The following is a 21484-nucleotide window of genomic DNA, read 5'->3' on the forward strand; positions in this document are numbered from 1 at the left end:
TTTTGTTGTTGGAGTTATTTATACATTATAGATATTAATCCCTTATCAGAGATATGATTTGCAAATATTTTCTCTCATTCTGTAGGTTGCCTTCTTACTCTGTTGATTATATCCTTTGATGCATAGGAGTTTTTAAGTTTGAAGTCCCATTTGTTTATTTTTGCTTTCATTGCATGTGCTTCTGGTGTTGTATCCAAGAAATTATTACCAAATCCAGAATCATGATGCTTCCCATTTTCTTCTGGGAATTTTATAATTTGAAGTCTTACATTTAGGTCTTTAATCATTTTGAGTTCATTTTTGTATATGGTGTAAGGTAAGGGTCCAACTACATTCTTTTGCATGTGAATATCCAGGTTCCCAGCACCATTTGTTGAAAAGACTGTCTTTTCCCCATTGAATGGTGTTGGCACTCTTGTCAAGGATCCTTTGACCATATACACAAGGGTTTATTTCTGGATGCTCTATTCTGTTTCATTGGTCTATATGTCTGTATGCCAGTACCATACTGTTTTGATTACCATAGATTTGTAATATGTTCTGAAATCAGGGAGTGTGAGACCTCCAACTTTGTCCTTCTTTTTCAAGATTGTTTATTCAGGGTCCCTTGAGGTTCCATATGAGTTTAGGATGGAGTTTTCTATTTCTGCAAAAAATGATGTTGGCTTTTGATACGGATTGCATTTTTTTTTTTTTTTTTTTTTTTTTTGCGGTATGCGGGCCTCTCACTGTTGTGGCCTCCCCCGCTGCGGAGCACAGGCTCCGGACGCGCAGGCTCCGGACGCGCAAGCTCAGCGGCCATGGCTCACGGGCCCAGCCGCTCCGCGGCATATGGGATCCTCCCAGACCGGGGCACGAACCCGTATCCCCTGCATCGGCAGGCGGACTCTCAACCACTTGCGCCACCAGGGAGGCCCATTGATTCTGTAGATTGTTTGGTATAGTATTGACATCTTAGCAATAACAAGTCTTCCATTCTGTGAACTTTAGATGTCTTCCCATTTATCTGTGTCTTCTTTAATCTCTTTCAGCAATGCCTTCTAGTTTTCACTGTAGAAGTCTCCCACCTCCTTGGTTAAGTTTATTCCTAAGTATTTTATTCTTTTTTTGATGCTGTTGTAAATGGGATGGTTTTCTTAACTTCCTTTTCATTTTTATTAAATTTTAATTAATTTAGATCTAAATTCAACTGCCTGATACTGAGCACTTGAAATATGTTTTGTGAGACTAAACTTAACATTTAATTTTAATTAATTTAGGTCTAAATTCAAATAGCCAAATGTGGCTAGTGGCTACCATTTTGGACAGTGTAGGTGCAGAACATTTCTATCATCACTGTTCTCTTGTACAGTGCTGCCTTTGAATATCTGTTTATATTGTGTCTCTTGTGGGTTATTTGTATTCTGAACCTAACTCTAGTTGTAAAACTAAAGTCTTTGTCCTGCTGGTAAGTTGCCTAGACCACTGACATGGGCTTGCTATGTGTGTTCCACGTTAGTCTTGTGGAAGGTGTTAACAGGAAAGATTATTGTACAGACCACTGGCTGTTAACTCAGGTCAGGATGAGAATCAGGAGCATCTTTACATGTGTGGAACTCAAATAGGTGATTGGGTCCAAGACCAGTGGAAAGACATTTGAAAGAACTAAGAGGGTAAAAGCATCTATCTACCTGCCTGGGAGGGTGTTATGTCAAATACTGAGCATTTTTCCAAACTGCTTCTCCCTGTTCCCCCTACTCCCTAAAGGTGATTAAAGGGAGGTCAGTTTTAAGAAAGAAAGAATTGGTTCAGTGGCACTTTAACAAAAAGATGACTCTGAGGATTATACACTTTAATGTAGATTTATTCCCAGATGCCTGTCTTATCAAGGCATAGATGATGACATTAGTCCCCAAATCTTCCACATGACAAATTACCTTTCCTGACTTATTTTCCCATTCAGGTCTCTCCTTGATCTGACTTTAGCCAAATTAAAATGTTTTGAGAAAAAGAAAGAAAAGCAACTCAAGGTGCTTAACCCCAACCTCCCTCGGGAAGGGCCCTGTACCTTCCACTCTGGGAACTTGATCTGCCAGAGGCATAATTGCCATCCTGTACACCTATCAAGAGGGTTCCATATGGTGGCTGCTGCTTCTGCTACCCAAGCGCTGCAGCTGTTCTCCAGTACCCTGCCTCCTGCCTTCTACTACCAGAGACGGGGACAAAGGGTGGTCATGCAGCTGCAAGTGATATAGAGGTGGCACACACCCTGTGAAGCTCTTTCCTGCCTCATCCTTCATTTGTTTTATTTAGAAATTCTGGGGAGACATTGAGTATTATTTGACACTGAGATGTTTTTCCCCCACCTATAGCCCAGTCCATCAACTAGGATGCTACTAAGGAAAATAGAAGCAATTAGAAGAGATGCTGAAGGGAACAAAAGGGGAGGGAAGAAAGAAGGGGGGTGATGCTTGAGCCAGGCAGGAAAGGAAAGAAAAGCAGGTACACGCCAGCTTCTGGGCCCTGAGGCTAGGTGTTGTTCTGCCCCGTCCCTAGCACCCTCAGTCTGCTTTCCTGCAAGGATCCCACAGAGTGAAGGACTGACAGGCATCCACACAGGTCCCTCCAGCCAGCATCTGTTCCCATCCCAGAACATTGCTGGCCGTGTTTCAGGTACTTGGAATGAGTACTTTCTCCCTTGCCCTGTGCCTTGTCTTTTTGTTTGTTTCTGTTTGTGTTTTGGTTTGGGGGGGTTTATTGTTTGTTTGTTTTTGTCTTTGTTGACTTGAGACTATCAGAACACTTCTGGGTTTCCTTTTGCCCATTTCTACCTAGGAAAGGTATCATCTCTCTGGCTGAATTCCTAGTATGCAGTCATAGGAGGGCTGATGTTTTGGCCCAACCTCAGAGATTTCCATTTCATCCCTAATGAGGAAGACTAAAAATAGCTGAAATTCCTCACCTTGAACCTGACTTTTCCTTCAAGGGCAAGAGGACACTAAGTGAGGAAGGACTTGTTTGTATAACATCAGTATAAAGAAAAAAATGAATTAATGTCTGACATAGCAGACATGTAAATTAAAAAATAAAAATAAACTGAGTTATAGTGTGTTCCAGGGTAAAAAAAAAAAAAAAAAACTGCTTAAGAATTAAAAGAGATAAAGGTAGGGGGGATAAGCTGAAAGTGACCTTTATTTTGACATTTGTGTGGGCTAAACCAGACTATGAGAAATTTTGCTCCCGGTAGTTTTAGATACAAAGTATAGGTGCTTTCTAAAAGTGTTTTTTGTTTTGTTGTTTTACAAATATAAGTCCAGATCACACATCCAGAACCTTCTTATTAGTGTCAGATTGTGTTAATTCAATTATAATGTTCAGTTTTAACCTAATAAAGGCCTTTTGTTGGGGTGGAATGGATATACATGGCAAAGGTTGGAAATTTTCCCAAAAGCCATTCAGTGGATTGCAGCTCCACTGTTGAATACTGTGAACGTGATTGTCCCGCTCTTGGAAAAATCTAATTATTGTGTTCCTCTGAACTTAGGGCTATAAAAGAGAGAGGGAGAGAGAAAACTTACCCTTCCACCTCACACCCGGCATCCGAAGGGCTCTATCTCCATCTCATCCCAAAGGCAGATCACCAGCTTCCTCCCGACTTTGGTAAGTGAAATGTAAGAGGCTGGCAGGGTTGTTCCATGTTGGAGAATTAAGAGCCTCTGTCTTCTGAAAAGAAACTGTTCTCCCCACACTGTTTGGCCTTCACATGGGGAGTAATATTTTTCCTCAAAGGAAAGAAAAAAGAAACCTGGAATGAGCCTCTAAAGTGAGTACTTCTGCATTTGCCACATAAAAGACACATTCACACAGCTAAATATCTTCATTTCTCTTCCGTACTGGTGTTCCAAGACTATTACATGGTAGAGGTATGGGGAAAGGAAGGTTCTGGCAAGCCTGTTCTCATGTGCCCCTTTCTCTTTACTTTGTTTGTTGACCAGGCTCCCATCCAAGTCCTTTCCCCACTTGCCTGGCACCCCCAGACCAGCATCCTCCATGCCTCCTGGACCAGTCAAACCTGCCCCTGCTCAGGTCCGGCCCCCCTCGCCCGGCAACATCCGCCCCGTCAAGAGAGAAGTCAGAGTGGAACCTGAGAGAAAAGACCCTGAGAAGGAACCTCAGAAAGTTGCCAGTGAGCCCTCACTAAAGGGCAGGGCACTTTTGGTGAAGGTAGAAGAAGCCACAGTTGAAGAGGGGACACCTGTCGAACCAGAGGTTGCTCCTGGTAGGAATCCACTGACTCGTGGTCGAGTGTGGGTTGCTTGCTCTCTTTATTCACTCTTCCTTTTTCTCCTGCACTGCTTTGACTTAGCTTTTTCTTTCTTTCTTTTTTTCCCTTATTGGGCACATGGAAATTTTACTCTAAGGCTAATCTGGGGAACTTTTCTTGAATATAATTTTCCTACATGTAAAGAAAGTATCATCCATCCTACAGCCTATTGTCAGAGCCACAGCATATTAATTCAGGTGTGGTTTATGAGTCCTTTCATTGGCCGAGTCCAATAATTTGACAAAATGTGGTATTCAGAGCACCTGCATCAGAATCATTTTATTATTTATCCTATTGCTGTGTAACAAATTATTCCAAAACTTTGCAGCTTAATAACAACAACAAACAGTTATTATATCACGCAGAGTCTTGGGTCAAGAATTCGGGAGCAGCTTAGCTGGGTTGTTAGAGGATGGCTCATGCACAGGGCTGTCGGCAGGTGGCCTTCGTGTCATGACATGTGAACCTCCCCATAGGGCTGTTGGATGTCCTCACAGTCTGTCCGCTCTGCTGGCTTCCTGCAGAGTGAGCGAGCTGGGGGAGAGAATCACGAGGAGCCCACAGTATCTTTTATGCCCAGTCTCAGAAGTCACACATGCAGAAATCACGATTTCTTTTCTTTTTTTTTAATTTATTCATTTATTTTTGGCTGCTTTGGGTCTTCGTTGCTGCCCACGGGCTTCCTCTAGTTGCAGTGAGCGGGGGCTACTCTTCATTGCAGCGCACGGACTTCTCATTGCAGTGGCTTCTCTTGTTGCGGAGCTCGGGCTCTAGGCACGCAGGCTCCAGTAGTTGTGGTGTATGGGCTCAGTAGTTGTGGCTCGCGGGCTCTAGAGCTCAGACTCAGTAGTTGTGGCACAGGGGCTTAGTTGCTCCGCGGCATGTGGGATCCTCCCGGACCAGGGACTGAACCCATGTCCCCTGCACTGGCAGGCAGATTCCCAACCGCTGTGCCACCAGGGAAGTCCCAGAAGTCACGATTTCTGTCATACTCTTCATTAGAAGCAAGTCACTAGCTTCAGCTCACACTCAAGTTGGGGGGATTAGCCTCCATCTTTTAAAGGGAGGATTTTCGAAGAATTTAGGGAAATATTTTTGAACCACATCTATAATGTTTCAAACTGTAGAACCCTGCCCCTACCTCAGACCTATTGAATCAGAATACGTGGTGGATCTGAGGACTCTGAAGGATACTAAGCTCATCGGTTGACTCTTGTGCAGAATTGCCAGATAAAATAGAGTGGCAGTTATCCTGTGTGTACTGGAGTTTGGGGACCACTGGCTAAGCATATGTGATTGACAGGGGTCAGAATTTTTTCCAGAAGACCCAGTGGATCTCATCTCTACCAGGTTAACCAGATGCTGTTTAGAAGTTTAAAATCACCTGGAACTAGAAATTCAATGTATCTTGTTGAAAATTGTCTTCATTCAAGAGTTTTCTCTTTAGGACTTAATTTGAAGATAGAGGGTGGGGGGCAAAGAAAGAATAGTGACTCAAGACAAATGATAGTATAGTAAGGGAATGGAAGAGTCCAATACCTGTTTGCATGGAAAGAGGGAGAAGAGAAAGGCCAAAAAGTGTCCTGAGGGCAAAGAAAAATCTGTGGGAGCAGCAGGAGAAATGCAGGTCTTGAAAGGAGGGTCTGGAGTGATCAGGTGCCAGGGATCACGCCTCACCTTGGTGCCTGTGGCAGGGGCGCACCAGCCCCCTAGGTCCTTTTCCTGAATCCAAATAAGGTCAGAGAACTACTCTCATCTTGCACGTTGGCATCAGAACTGGCAGTGGAGACGTGCAATGTATAAGGAGCACAGGTGCCGTCTCCTGAAGAGGCTCTTGGTTCCTCCCTCCTCAGACCTGGAGGCAGCTCTGGGTAGACATAAGAGACCTCTTCCTTGGTCTCTTCCAGCCTGAGTCCGGGCTTGTGGTATGGACACTGGGCATGGTCACAGAAAGGCTTGAGTCCTCTAGTGATGAATAGTCACTAAAGAGAAGGAATTTTTTTTTTAACGTAATGGAAGATCTCATCTTCCTTTTTCCTGGGGTATAACTTCCCACAGAACCTAACGTGAGGCTCTGTACTTAGTACACATTCGATATATGTTGTTAACTGATTTAACTTGTATAAAAATAAGGCTTGGTGACAGAGTGTCAGCTTCGGATGTCTCACTTACACATGCAGCTTTTTGTTATCTGTTGCCCGGTTACAGATAGAATACAGTGAAACCGTGAGAACGCACAGTAATAAACATTCCCTTTTCTTTTATAGCGATGAATTCGAGGCCTGGGGTGCGGAGGATGCTAGTTTTTGTGTTGTTCTTTGGCTTTTGTTTCCAATTGGTTTTCTCCTTGTGCTTGTTTGTACAGCTGCTCCGGAGGCAGCCTCAGCACCAGCCTCCGCTCCGGCCTCCACTCCGGCCTCCACTCCAGCCCCGTCATCCACTGTGACTGCCAGTGCTTCTCTGAAGACCTCTGCGGGCACCACTGACCCGGAAGAGGCCACGAGGCTGCTAGCTGAGAAGAGGCGGTTGGCCCGAGAGCAGAGAGAGAAGGAGGAAAGGGAGAAGAGGGAGACGAAAGAGCTCGAAAGGTAAAGGAGCGACACTGCTCGGTGACACCCTAGTGACACCTTGGATTAAGTCTTCAGAGAGAAGAGGTAATAGTAGTGTTGAAGGTGAATCTATTTAGTTGTTTCAGAATTAGTCTCCCCTGGTGTTCCCCTGAGCACTAAGCAACTTTTTGAAGCCACATTTTCTTATTTTCTTATTATAATGACAGTGCAACAAAATTGATGGAGAAGGGGTTTTTTGTTTTGTTTTCAAAGGAGAAAGGTTTAAAGAAAAAAAAATCATCCATATTCTTACCAGATTTCAATAATTGTGTACATTTTGGGCCACCCTTTCCAGTCTCTGAACAGTGTGTGGGTGTATGTACATGCATAAATATATACATACACACATAGATTTGCAGAATTGTAACCACAGTAGAGGTACAGTTGTGCAGTCTTTTTTTTTTTTACATCTTTATTGGAGTATAATTGCTTTACAATGGTGTGTTAGTTTCTGCTTTATAACAAAGTGAGTTAGTTACACATATACATATGTTCCCATTCAGTCTTAATTTTTTATTTAACATATCTCTCATCTCCATGTTTCCTCATTATCTTTCTTATTATCTTAAAGCTGCATAATAACAGCTCATGTTTTCTTCCTTCCAGTTAGTATTCCTCTCAGAGGGTAGCTGCGTGAGATAGTTAAGTGCCCCATGACTGCCTGCCAGACAGTACGCCAGGGGCAGTTTGCTTAGTTGGCCCCCTTCTGGAGCTAATAAGGCTAATGTCAATATAATTCTTCTTCAAATAAGCAGAACTGCCTCTCCGGAAAGGACGGCAGCCCCGGTGCTGGGCCGCCATCTTGGACATACCCTACCCTTGGCCCCAACAGGGAGCTTACATGGTCCATCTTGTCCCTGTACTGAAACAGAACGTTATAACCTTTATTTACTTACAGAGATTTGGAGGGGAGCGTTACATTCGTTACTAAAAAGTCACATTATTGGATTAAACAGATCTCGGCCTTTAAAGATAGTTATATTGCAGATCCTTAAAAAAAAAGAAAACAAGCTCTCCTCAGAATATGAGTGGATACATTCTGCGTCTGTTTCCCACGAGGCAACGGGAGGCTGGGAAGGGGAGGAGGAAGGAGAGAGGGTGGCTTCACGTGTATCAGTGGATGCTGTTGGCCAGACCTCCCAACATACTGTTCTCGCGGGAACCACAAGCGCGATCGCGCCTTGCCAAGGAAGTCCCCTCACGTGTCTTCGTCTTGTTTTGTCTTTTTCCAGACAAAAGCGAGAAGAATTGGCCCAAAGGGTGGCTGAAGAGAGAACCCGCCGAGAGGAGGAGGCCCGCCAGCTGGAAGCTCAGCAAGCCAGGGAGAGGGAAGAGCAGCTGCGGCGGCAGGAGGAGGAGCGGGCCCGGCGCGAGCGGGAGGAGATGGAGCGCATCCAGAAACAGGTAGGGGGGGCGCCGGCTCCCGCCCGGGAAGCAGGTCGGCACAGCCCTGGCTCAAGATGGGGCAGGGTGCAGCCCAGATGAGAAGAGGAAGCTTTTGAGCGTGTGGTTAGGAGTGCTCGTATCTCCCCCGTGCGCGCTCGCGGTCCTCGCGTTCTCCGTCCTGGGGCGCCCCGGGACTTTGGGGCAGCGGGCAAAGCCGGCCTGTGTGTAAGAAGCAGATGCCGACTTCCGTTTTCAGAAAGAAGAAGAAGCTCGTGTTCGGGAAGAAGCAGAGAGGGTCCGGCAGGAACGGGAGAAGCACTTCCAGAGAGAAGAGCAGGAGCGCCTGGAGAGGAAGAAGGTAGTTGCGTCTGCCCCCACAGCCTGGCGCCCTCACTGCTCTTGATTCTGCCTAGATTGAAGCCGGCTCAGGACCAAGAGACTAGCTCACTGCCATCAGAAAACAAGTGTCCTGCGCATTCCAGGTTAACTAAAGTAGCTCTCAGTATTAATGTTCTCCTCCAAAGAAATCGCTCTTGGTGTTTGAGGCTTCACCAAAAACAGTTGCTTCCAATTCATGCGGCTTAAGCCAATGTCACCTTCTTTGAGTAACTCCAGTTAAGACAAAGACAATTATGTTTTCCCAAAATAATAGACATGATTCAATGCCCTGCTATTTGCTTAGTCAGTGAAATGTGCCAGGCTAGCTTTCTTTCCATATCTGATCTGTTTGCTTAATTCTGCCTTTTTTGTAGCGGCTTGAGGAGATAATGAAAAGAACCAGAAGAACAGAAGCTTCAGATAAGGTATTGAGATGGCCTTTTTTTTTTTTTTTTAACTATTCTTAATGGCTTTTTTTTTTTTTACTTTCATTTGTATTTTTAACATTAAAAAGTCTTTTTTTTTTTTTCTTTGTTAGAAAACCGTTGATCAGAGAAATGGAGATATAACCAAGGGAGCGCTCATTAGAGGAACAGGTATTTATTTCAGTGAACTGAAATCAATACAAATAGAGAATTTTTAAATTTATTCTATGGAGGTCAAGGTAAACATTGATTTAAAATAAAAATACTCATTGACTCACAGAAGCTTAGGTGTTTCTCATCTAGTCCACAAATAATCCCCTTTATCTAAAAATCTCTAGCATTTCTAGAAGATTTTTTTCACATTTGTTTATACTCTAATGGAGTATTTAATATCTTAAGTCATTTTATATCATATATATCTCTCTATATATCTATGTGTATGTATGCCTTTATAGATATGTATACACACGTATCAGAAGAATTTTCTTTGAGTTTATAAAATTAAATTTCATTTGTCATTTACTATCTGCTAAAGGAATCTGTGTTTATATTTGCTATTAAGGACATTAAATTTAAACGTTTTGACAACTTGTACTTACGGCATTTCTCAGAAAAGGATTTAAATGTTATTTCTTTTAGTTCTGACTTCAGAATAAAGTTAAAATTTGAAATTTGTTGAAATTTCATTAGAAAGTTGTTCATATGCCATAGGCTTTGGACAAAGATGATTAATTTCTTGGTGATTTTAAACCAAATTTGGTGTATATAAAAGTAAAATTTATCTTAGTGTTTTAGTACTCACACTCGACTAATATTTATTAAATGCCTTCTTTGTGTCAGATACATCTGCATACATTTTCTTGTTTAATTTCCATTGCAGGCCTGTGAGATAGGAGATGCTTTATCTTGGAGTAAGCAGGCATTTTCAGAAAACTTTTGTGTGCCAGGCCTTTTTGTGGGTGCTAGGATTCAGTGTGAGCAGGTCAGCCGAGGTCCCTAACTCCAAGGAGAACTCAGATTGAGTAACAGGCCCAGCTCGCGCACAGCTGGAGTCCAAGTCACCAGCTTGTAATTTGGCTCCTTCCGTGATTCCACGTGGTCTTCATGATTGTACATACAGGTGGTTGGTCGATAATTCATTATTCAGTCTTCCTCTTTCCTCATCTGCAGTATCAATATGCAAAGAAAGGACCAGAGATACCTCAGTTTCTTTTACTGTTTATTATAGACTGGAGTAAAGATCAAATGAAATGATTTATGTGAAAGAACATTCTCTGTTCTGGGGTTTTCAAATGTAAAATATTGGTATTTGGGGATTTAGTTTTACTTCAGTAGAGGCTATCCGAGTTCCTCTATGTCATAATCCCTTCAGTGTGGGGCTTTTCATTCTCTTTTAAAGATGCCCTAATTATATTTGTTTGGAGAATAGCCCAATGGTTGCATATTAACCCCACTGCATTTTTACCAGGTTGCCTCCAAGAATGTTGTAATACATGTAGGCTTAAAACAGGCATGGTACCCAGTAAGTCATCAGAATGAGCATTTTAGAATGTAAATTACACCAACCCAGGATTATTTGAGGAGCCGATGCTGTAGTTTGTACATGGCCGGGCTCCTTGTTGGTTTTTTGTTTTTCCAACTGTCTTCTTCCTGCTATTCCCCTATCAGTTCTTTCGATTATTCTTTGTACCTCAATTCGAGAATGAACAATGGCCAGAAGGAAGGTGAAACTTGTCAGTCATCACACCTGTGTTTACCAACTCATAATAAATTTGGTTTGAGTTAATAGTGCTAAAACGAGGCCTGAGGATTATCTAACACATGTTGCTCTTCTCCTGGTCCCACATTTGGTTGAGGACTGAATGGTATCACCAGTGCTCCAAAGAGAATTCTAGCCTGGGCAGGCAAGTGAGTTTGCAGACCTATCAGAAGTCTTCTCAGAAGATTCCCATTACCAGCTTTGCAAATTTTGGCAGCTTTTAAGTTATTAGTCTCTTCTTAAGACTTTACGTAAACCTGGCCCAGATTTTAAAGTCAGTCATCAATATTGTTTGCTCACGCTAGACTCCAGTGGGGATTATTGAATGACTAGGTAGCACAGTTAGGTACAATTCACTGGCCTTCCATGCATGAAATCCCTACCATTCTTAAGTGGGACTAAAACTGAGTTTTCCAAAATATTTTTCATCACTTAGGGTATTTCATGGTGATTTGCTCCAAATCCTTCAGTAATAATTTGTTCAGCATCGGCCTGACCAAATCAACTTACTGTTATCTTCATCAATTGCTTTAGTTTCAGTATTACATACTTTTTTGTCCAAAGTCAATTTGGTGCAAGCAGAAATAATCACAGCACTGATTTCCACCCTTACAATGTGCTGGGCAGTGTTCTAAGTACTTTGCATGTGTTAATACATTTAATTCTCACAGTAGCCTATGAGTTAGGTACTATTACTATCCATGAGGAAACTGAGGCACAGAGGGTTTGTGGCTTGCCCAGGGTCACACAGCTGGTACGTAGCAGAGCCAGGACATAAATCCAGGCATTCTGGCTCCTGGGGTTTGGGTTTGATAGTAGAGTAGTAGTAACCCTTTGTTCCATCTTCTTTGCCGTGTCCAGCGGTATCTGCACTTCCAAATATGACAAACTCTCCAGGACAAGGAGAACCAGCAGCCAGCCCCCATGTGGTTACCTCACACCAATCAGAAGTGACTGTGGAGAGGTGAGTTAGACAACTGCGGCCTTTCTTACTGACGCACATTAGAGCAAAGCACGACTGTTTTTGCCCCACCAATCCCACCAGAATTTTCTGGGGCTACACAGAATTTGAGTTTTAACATGAAGATTTATTTAGGTTCATTAATGTTTGGTAGAGCTAGTAATTCTGTAATCTGAGAAAAGGAAAATGTCTTTTTTTCTTGAATCTCTAAATATGATGGTGAGGTTTTTGTGTGGCTGTCAAAAAAAATTACAGGGAATAATTTGTTACTTTCCTTTGTGTGTATTTGGCATGATTCTGGACCATCTTCACACCCTTTGATGATATACAGTAGCTGTATTTTCACTGTATATAATATTATAGTGAGTCACAGGTTTGTTCCTTAGTAAAAGTAATTTAGATGCCAATATTTCTTTTACTAGTAGTAGAGCTTCTTATTGAGGAAACAAATGGTTGCTAACAATAGTTAAGAAGTGTGGGTTAAAGAAAGATTGCCTTTCTGTTCCCTTGCATTTATACTGACAGCATTGTAAGAGTGCTCTCAAAAATGAAAATTAAGGGTAATCGTAGCCTGTGCCTAGAAATCCAGTCATAGAGAACTTGTAGAAATATTTATAATAATGTTCAAATTTTTCAGCTGCCACTTTTAAAAATTTTTCAGCTGCACCTTCTTAATTATCAGAATTTACTGAATTATGAGTTCTGTCTCTAATGCCAGAGTCTTTGCTACCATAAGAGAATTGAAGCTCCTCAAATTAACTTTTTTAATAGATAGAAAAATGTCTTTTAAGATCTAAGATCTTTTTTCCTTCCAGTTTTACTGAGATAAACTTGACATACAGCACTGTATAAGTTTAAGGTACATGGCATAATGATTTGATAAACATAAATTTTTTTCTTAATCTAAAAACACATACTATACAACATTTTATATTGTTGGAAGCCATGAAAAGACAAGTCCTAAGATGGACATCCTAAGATGTCCATAAGTCATAAGGTATCTGTGTATATCTTTCTGGGACAGTAAAAATTCTTTTAATTTGCCCACTATAATACCAAAGAAAACAATTTTCCTAAGAGAGATTTTAATAAGCGTTTGATTATGTTTAATAAATGTATTGTCATAATTACCCAAGAGATATATTAAGTGATATTTCATTTTTTTAGTTATAGTTTGATTTTCAGATAAAATACTCATTTCCAACTACTATAATTTATGGCATTTAATTCATTGATGTCAGAGATTTTTAGAAAAGGATAAAAAGTACCACAGAGAACCCCATTATTATAACGAGGGATAGGTTTTTTAAGCCACTGATAATTCTCTCTGAGGAATAAAATTAGCTTATACTTTAGCTGACTCTCTTCAGTGGTAAAATCAAGTGATTAATCATTATATAAGAACCTGAAACATATCTTCAAGAGTCTTGCATCCAACTTCAACCTCCAGAGAGTAGCCAAACAAGGGGAATTCAAAAGCCGGTACTTGTATCTTAAGAGGACACACAGATCCATAAACCCTAACCCCAGCAACTTCAGCTTCAATTTTATAGTTTCTGCTGGTCACAGTGTCCTCTGAACATTTAATAATTGTTCATCCAGAGCATAGGGCATGATTATTCCTCTAATTGCTAACAAATTAGAATGGGTGGGGTGATTGGGTAAGAGTGGGAGGGGAAATGAGGTCAGCTGTTGATTCAAGCCTGGGGTTAGCGTTGCCATTACAGCTTGTCGGCACACGCAGGCCTGGAAGGTGACGGGAGTTGACGTGGTCAAGGAACAGGGGCTTTGAAGATGCATTTCTTTTGCCAAAACTTCTACTTAAAAGTCTCTCTGGGATGAGAACCAAAACTCTTTCCCTGATTACAGAAAGCCCAATGGTACTGAGAAAGAGCAGGAGGATGGGCGTGGCAGCGCAAGCACTAGAACGGCGGGTATTAGGAGGGGGTGTGCGTGTGAGTGCACACGCGCTAATGTAGGCTGCTGTGGTGCCCAGCCTCTTCTCCCCTCCTTAGTGAAATAGCGGAAACGCACCATTATAGTCTGAATCTGTATAATATTTTTATGTTCTCTTCCACGGCACTTTTACAAATAATATTTTCAACATACCCTGCAATACCTTGTGAAGCACTTAGGTCAGGCATCTTTATTTTTTTTTCTAGAAGAAAGAGTTTAATAATTAACAAAAAAATACCATAATACCCAAATCAGAAATGTTTTAGAATATGTTCCACAAAGTCAATGTATCTCACTGACTGGGGAAAGTAAACTATTTCCTCAATAGAGAAAAAAAAAAAGCAAAGATGCCTAAAACAAAACAAAACAAAAATAAACAATGGAAAGATTAGATGTCTACTAGCTTCATTTTCACCATTTGGGAAGGAGATGGAAAAAGACTAACTAAAGTTCACGTTGTTGGCATTTCTGACAGTAGAGACCTGACTTTCTGATCTCTTCCATAGATCTCTGTCTACAGATAAACATTGTTTATGATGAGTGTGTATTAGAAGTTAAAACCGGCACAATTTTTGTTTCACATTTTTAGTCTTATTAATATTTTCCATTTGAAAATTTTAACTCTAGAATTTTGTCAAATAGGGTCATTTTTTATACATGAGCCACTGAACAAATTATGAAGTTTGCAAATATGTTTACTGCTGCAGTCAGATCAAGTGAACAATAAAATTAATCTAGCATTCATTTGGTGCACAGGCATTGTTTTGCTGCATTGTAAAGCATAATAATGAACATATAACCTAACAGGCTGCCTATTTGGTTATGGAGTGTGTGAAGGGAGTGAAAAACCTAAGAGAGGGACTTCCCTGGTGGTGCAGTGGTTAAGAATCTGCCTGCCAACGCAGGGGACACGGGTTCGATCCCTGGTTCAGGAAGATCCCACATGCCGCGGAACAACTAAGCCCGTGCGCCACAACTCTCAAGCCCACAAGCCACAACTACTGAGCCTGCATGCCACAACTACTGAAGCCTGTGCGCCTAGAGCCTGCGCACCACAACAAAGAATAGCCCCCGCTCGCCGCAACTAGAGAAAGCCCGCGCACAGCAACGAAGACCCAACAAAGCCAAAAAAAAAAAAAAAAACCCTAAGAGAAACTATAGGTAGAAACTAAGAATTTGTTGGCCAGTTAAATGTATCTCAAAAATCCAAGATATTAACCATGAATTAATAAGAACCAAGGTGGAGTCAGAGGCAGATTTAAGGGGCAAAGATGAGAAGGTTGGTCTTCAACAGTTTACCTATAAAACTATGCACATGTTTTAGGAAGCTGGAGACATCCAGGAAGGGCTGGGATTTGAATAGCTGGGACTATAAAAAATGGCATTATGAGAAAAACATAGGACCAGAGATCACGCATTCAATCTGGACTGTCTCCCAGTAGTTGCGTGACTTGTGCAAATTATCCCCCTCTATAATCCCCTCATGTCTGAAGTACAGATCCTAATAAGGGCTACTCTTTATAAGACAAAGAGATATAAAATGCCTGCAGTAGACAGGCATGTTAAATATATGTAGAACTGTTGATGATGAGGATCTATTCTAATTGATAAATTAGTCCATTTGATAAGTTTTATTTTAAAAAGCTGGTTTTTTAAATAAGAATTTAAAGTACAAATATGTCACAATTTACCATTTTCATTACTAATGATGAGGTCAATCATTCTAACATTTCGATTGTAAGATTATAAAAGTATTTATTATAAAACAGTTTGTCCTAAAAATGTTTTCCAGTTTTAATACTAACTCCTTTTGATTTTGATTTTTCAAATGCCCTAGTACTCCCAATTTGGAAAAACAACCAAATGAAAATGGAATATCAGTTCAGAATGAAGATTTTGAAGAAATTATAAATTTACCCATTGGATCTAAACCATCCAGATTAGATGTCACCAACAGCGAGAGTCCAGACATTCCTTTGAATCCTATTTTGGCCTTTGGTGATGAAGGGACACTTGGGACCCTGCCTCAGGTAGATGGTGTTCAAACACAACAGACAGCAGGTAAGCTTGCCTCGAACTCCCTTCAGTAATCATCAGAAATAAATATGTGACACCCAAGAGGGAATGAACCTTCTGCTGTGTGACTGTGGCACACTTTGTCCTTCAAGGGACCAAATAAGCCACGTGGAAGAGATTGTGCATGGGTCATTAGAAGTTGAATTTTGAGTTGGGTTGGGCAACTTCTAGGACCCCTCTTGTTCTCCCACTCAGTGTAGAAATTCGGCCCGCAGCACCCACTGGGTATCCATGGGCCTCTCCTCCCGGAGCGGCACTCATTGCCCAGTGGCAGTGCTTCATATTGCGTGCCCAGAACACGCTTCATATTAAGACAAATGACCGTGACTGAGTGGCCATTGAACCTAGTTCTGTCCACTAGAGAGAAGGTTTGTTTGGTTTCTATTCCATCTTTCTCAGCTCTTCAGATATTTTAAGACTCCCAACATGTTCTCCCACCATTGTTCTCTCGTTTGGGTTTAGCAACCTGGGACGATACACTATTGTCCTTTTTAAATGTAGTAAGATAGTTACAGTTTAAGGTAATGCGACTAATCTTCCAGACTAGGAGCATACTGAGCCCAAGGGCCTTCCATCCCTTGTTGAGTGACCGTAGCTGTTGAAACTGCAAGTGACTCTCTTATACGCTGTCTCTGGAACTCACACTTAACCTGAAGTCATTGTGCAAAAAGAACAGTAGCTTTACAGGACCCAGAGAAATAACAACATAAAAAAATTACCAACGCAGTGCTCATTGTAACTCAACAGCACAGTCCCATCAGTGTCAAGGACAAGTGGGATAATCCAGCTCCATCTCTTTTCAAACCTCATTGATTTCTATCAGCTTCTCTCCCAGCACCTCATTTTCATGTATTGACCAGCATCTTTTTATACTATTATGAAGACAGCCAAGCAAATTCAGGATGTTTATAGATGAGTCGGTAAAGCATTATTTGTGGTCAAATTGTTTTGTCATTTAGATTCCATCTGTGCTCTTTTAACGTATTTCCCACTTTAAAACTGGTTGGAAAAGCCAACTTTGAACCTCCTATCCAAATGAAGCTAGTCTTTTTTCCTTCTCTAATATACTGACCTGGGGAGTGTAACTTTCCTTTAGTGATCTACTTTTCTAGATTGTAAAAGGAAGAAGGTCCAGCTGTCAATGGAAGCTATAAAGCCTGACATTGTGACTCTTAAGCCTTTGAGAACAATCTGATAACCTGTGTGTTGGTGGAAACATTCCTGGTGCAGCTTCCTGCTTTGTCATGTCACAGATTCAGAGAGATGGGAGGAACATTCAGATGACTTCCTGCTTCATTCGCCAGGCTTTAAATCACCTTTTGATGTACCTGTCATTTCATTCTCACTCTTCCATACCTTCTCTAGGAACATAGTCCAGTGTCTGTGATATTAAGTGGTGTTAGGTTTCTTTTGTGGTCATGACTGCTTATCAACCAACATTTATGTAACCTCCAACGTATGGTTGGAACCCGAAGTATCAGGTACTGAGGATTTTTGACAAATGAATGTGAAGTCCCTGTTCTCAAAGAAAAGTACAGTTGACTTAACACCGTTTGGAAAAGGAAATGATATATAGCCTAAGTTAAAGAAAAAGACATGTTTTCCTATTAGTGGTAGAATTCACTTACATATAAGACCACGGATCCTGATAAAATTGCCTATTCTTATATAAGACAATGTATATAAAAGCATAGTAAAGTTTTAGGAATGTAAGATATTACTGTAGTATTCTTTAAGATTTTAGATAAATGTCATATTAATCTGTTCTTTTTTCTGTCTCCTAATATAGAAGTTATATGAGCATTTCTTCTAAAGAACCAAAGCAGAAATTTAATAAGAATTTCTACAATTAATGGAATTCCTTCCATGCTACAAAGGAGCATCTCCCCTTCCTCCGTTTTCTAAAGATTTCTTGACCATCATTTTGAAAAGACTTTATTAAAACCAGCTAAAGACAACAGACTGGATAGCTTTTCTAATAATTTTCGCCAGTAGAGAAAAAGAAACCCTCCCTTGTTCCTCAGTACTTTAAAATGGCTTTTTCCAGTGTGCTCCTTCTTAGGAAATCAATATTTTTCTGCATTCTCTAAAAGACGAGAGCATTTGGCTATAAAAGAAATGGGCCGAGTAGGCATGATTTTTCACATAGATATTTTGGACTTCAAAAGCTAACGTAACATTGGCACAAAAATTTTTACCTTTTACAGTGTAATACTTGAAATATAAGTACCTCTTGGTTCAACAAGTAGAGTGAATAGGAGAGATGTTTAAATTAAGCCTGTTCGTTTAAATATTATTGCAAAGAGCTCTATTTGTAGAGGCAGATTACCAGGTTCTTGTAAATGCAACTTGTACATGGACATTCTGCAGACCCCACTGTCCCATTCTTCTTGCATCTCCTTTTGCAAAACATACTCAACAGTTTTAAAATGTGGAAAGAAAAAACATTATTTTTTCAGAGCAAGAAAATAATTTACTGTCCTCTTAAATAATGTATTTATAAAGTTTTTTCAGATAAACTAATCAAATAAATTAGAACAATGTGACAACGTTGCAGAATTTGATTTATGAGATGCATCCCTTATGTTACCATGAGAGAATGTTGTTGATGATTCAGGGCTATTTCTGAAGTCTGTTTATTGCTGCTGTCCCCAGTGATGGTGGGACTACCTTTGCCTTACCTGATCACAAATTATTTGGAGGTGGGGGAGAATAAAGATTTAATATTTCTTTAAATAAAAAAGAGAATTTGGTTTTGCTCGTTTAAGAGCAATGAAAAAAATGATGGAATGTGGACTGTGTTTGGCACCCAGGACACGGCAGGATGGTACCTTCATGAAGGTCCTTGTTCTGCGTGGCATCCATCAGCTTTCACCCTTCATCCTTCTTCACTTTTGCTGCTGAGCTTGGCTGTACAAACTTGCACTTTCATTTGATAATATAAATTCAATTTTATTTTACCATTTGAGAGACTACTAATAACTAAATACTGAAGGAGAGAGAACACTGAGGGAACGCATTTTTTTTTTATTATGGAGTGTTTAAAAAAGATAAACTTCTGCCACTAGAATGTGTTTTTATTAAAAGTGGGATTGATTAATCTAGATTGAATGAGGGGCTGTTCATTTACTGGGCCATTTCCTTAAAATCCAAGCATACCGTCTTTAGTAACAGCTATAATTTGTTAAAAACATTAATTTGGGGTTTTTCCCTATTCTCAGTTGTCCATGTACACATAGTCAAATTAAAAGAAAAATCTGTTCAACCAAATTGTTTTTTTTTAATCGACCTAGCATGAAACACCAAATAAAATGTGTATGACATTATTTTCACTTTTAGGTTTCTCATATGTTACAACTTCACTTAGGTTGATTCTTGAGTTTTCAGATTGTTCTTCATTTAACCTCAACCAGCTTCCTCTGAACAGGCATACAGAATAGGTTGATTTAAAATTTAGAGCAGGAGTTCTGTTTTGGCTAGGTTTTCCTTTTTTCATTTATATTTAATTTAAGCAATCATTAGCAAACCGAATGCCTCTAAGTAATCAAGTTTTAATTAGAAGTGGTAGAAAATTGTTAACTCTTTTGTTAAGTGCCAGAGGATGACCTTGACCTTTACAATGGCTAGAATGCTTTCTGTCCAGCCCTTGAAGATCAGTATTCACCTACTGATCTTAAAGAGGTCCTCAATAGGCACTACATTAAGGGAAGGTCTCAGGGATCAAATATGACCCTCTCCACGGAATGAGGGTGCATGGGCTTTTAGTTTCCTTTTCCACAGCATTGCAGTCTGGTTTAGGCCAATTTAATCACCAGTCACAAGTTCATTTGGTAGATACCTTCCAGTAAAAGCTGGCAGCTAACTAAGGCTATATGTTTCCTCCTGCATAACATCAGTACCTGGTGGTATATTTTGATAAAAGCAAATCTGAAACAGAGTTTTAGGGGGAGAATGAGGGAATAAGGAGGCTGAGCAGGCCAGAGAGGTAAAAAACTACAAAAAGCTGGAAGCGAGGTGCTGGTCCATGTGAAACTCATCTGGGTTTGTTGTCTTATCAAAGTTGGGCTCCTACCGTCTTGCAGAGGGTGGGAGATGGAGCCCTATCTTCAGGTGTCAGCTGGAACAGTGTTTCTCATCCCTGCCTTTGCTCATGCTGTTACCTCTGCTAATAATACTCTCCACTTCATATGAATGTTTGGAGGATTCCATGAGGTCTAGCATATAAAGATCTTAGCACCATGCTTAACCCATAGTAAGCATTCGGTATTTATTAACTAAATAAAAAGACTCATCCTTCAATATTTAGCTTGTGTTTCTCCCGTCAAGAAACCTGCTTTCCTCCCAGAGTCTCACTCTAGGTTAGGTGCCCTTCTTCTTTTCTAATGCTAACTCTCTGAATATGCCTCTATCATTGTGCTTGCCACAATCTATTACATTTATATTCATGATTCTCTCCCCCACTAGACTGAATCCTTGAGGGGAAGGACTTTTATTCATCTTTGTACAGTATTCCCAAATGTCCAGTGTGGTACCTGGTACCCATTGGGGACTTAGCAATGTTAATTGTTATAATGGATAGATGCTTGCATGCATGCATGAAATCCTCATCTTGACTTTTTGACAGCTTTTGAATTATTGATTAGCCCTTTATTCTGGAATATCCTTTCTCCAGTGGATTTTGTATCAAATCAGAGGTCAGTTGCAGACAACAGAAACCACCACAGTATTTTCAGCAGAGGGGGATTTAAACACTGTTAAAATTGTTGGAAGGACTGAAGAGCATGCTCTAGACTGGGCCCTCAGGAATGACTCCCAGGTCACAGCAGATAGGACCCACTAGGAGAGCTACTACCTCTCCCACTCAGGAAGATGAGAATTCAGGAAGCCACCCCTGGAACCACTGAACATATTGCCTTTGCTGAGATCCAGAGATCAGGAAGCCACCACAACTGAACTTTCTGCTAGAGCCACACAAGCAAAACATGGATTCCCAGGCCTTTGCCTCTTGTCCCTCGGGAAGCTGATGCGGGAATGCTGAACACTGGCCAGGGAGGGCAGAGGGAGCCAACAGTCCCGTGACCTTCTTGCCAGCAGAAGCAGCCCAAAAATGCTATCTACATCGTTCAAGCCTCACATCACCCGATTCTCAGAACCTGCATCACATCCAGACCCTCTGGTTGCAAGGAAATCTGGGAAATGTAGTTTTCAGTCTTAACACTGCAGAAAGGCATCCTAGACTCACGGTGGATTGGATGTTAAGACAGCCCCCAGAGATGAATGGATAAAGAAGATGTGGCATATCTATACAATGGAATATTACTCAGCCATAAAAAGGAACGAAACAGTTATTTGTAGTGAGGTGGATGGACCTAGAGATTGTCATACAGAGTGAAGTAAGTCAGAAAGAGAAAAACAAATACTGTATGCTAACACATATACATGGAATCTAGAAAAAAGAAAATGGTCAGAAGAACCTAGGGGCAAGATGGGAATAAAGACACAGACCTACTAGAGAATGGACTTGAGGATAACGGGGAGGATGAAGGGTAAGGTGGGACAAAGTGAGAGAGTGGCATGGACATATATACACTACCAAACGTAAAATAGATAGCTAGTGGGAAGCGGCCCCGT

At 40.9% G+C, this 21484-nt stretch overlaps 1 protein-coding gene across 1 annotated transcript in view; it reads left to right on the plus strand.

Moving 5' to 3' along the window:
- The window catches only part of MAP7 (microtubule associated protein 7), a 140797-nt gene extending 124930 nt beyond the window's left edge, over nt 1-15867 (plus strand). Inside the window, exons 9-17 of the mRNA XM_060114525.1 lie at nt 3524-3639; nt 3975-4258; nt 6669-6891; nt 8145-8316; nt 8555-8656; nt 9051-9101; nt 9215-9272; nt 11722-11824; nt 15615-15867. Of these exons, the coding sequence (XP_059970508.1) occupies nt 3524-3639; nt 3975-4258; nt 6669-6891; nt 8145-8316; nt 8555-8656; nt 9051-9101; nt 9215-9272; nt 11722-11824; nt 15615-15867 (1362 nt within the window). The remainder of the gene's footprint in view (nt 1-3523; nt 3640-3974; nt 4259-6668; nt 6892-8144; nt 8317-8554; nt 8657-9050; nt 9102-9214; nt 9273-11721; nt 11825-15614) is intronic.
- The last annotated feature ends 5617 nt before the right edge of the window (nt 15868-21484 follow it).

Source organism: Mesoplodon densirostris, chromosome 12 (assembly GCF_025265405.1).
Source record: "Mesoplodon densirostris isolate mMesDen1 chromosome 12, mMesDen1 primary haplotype, whole genome shotgun sequence".
In the NCBI taxonomy this organism is placed as follows: Eukaryota; Metazoa; Chordata; class Mammalia; order Artiodactyla; family Ziphiidae; genus Mesoplodon; species Mesoplodon densirostris.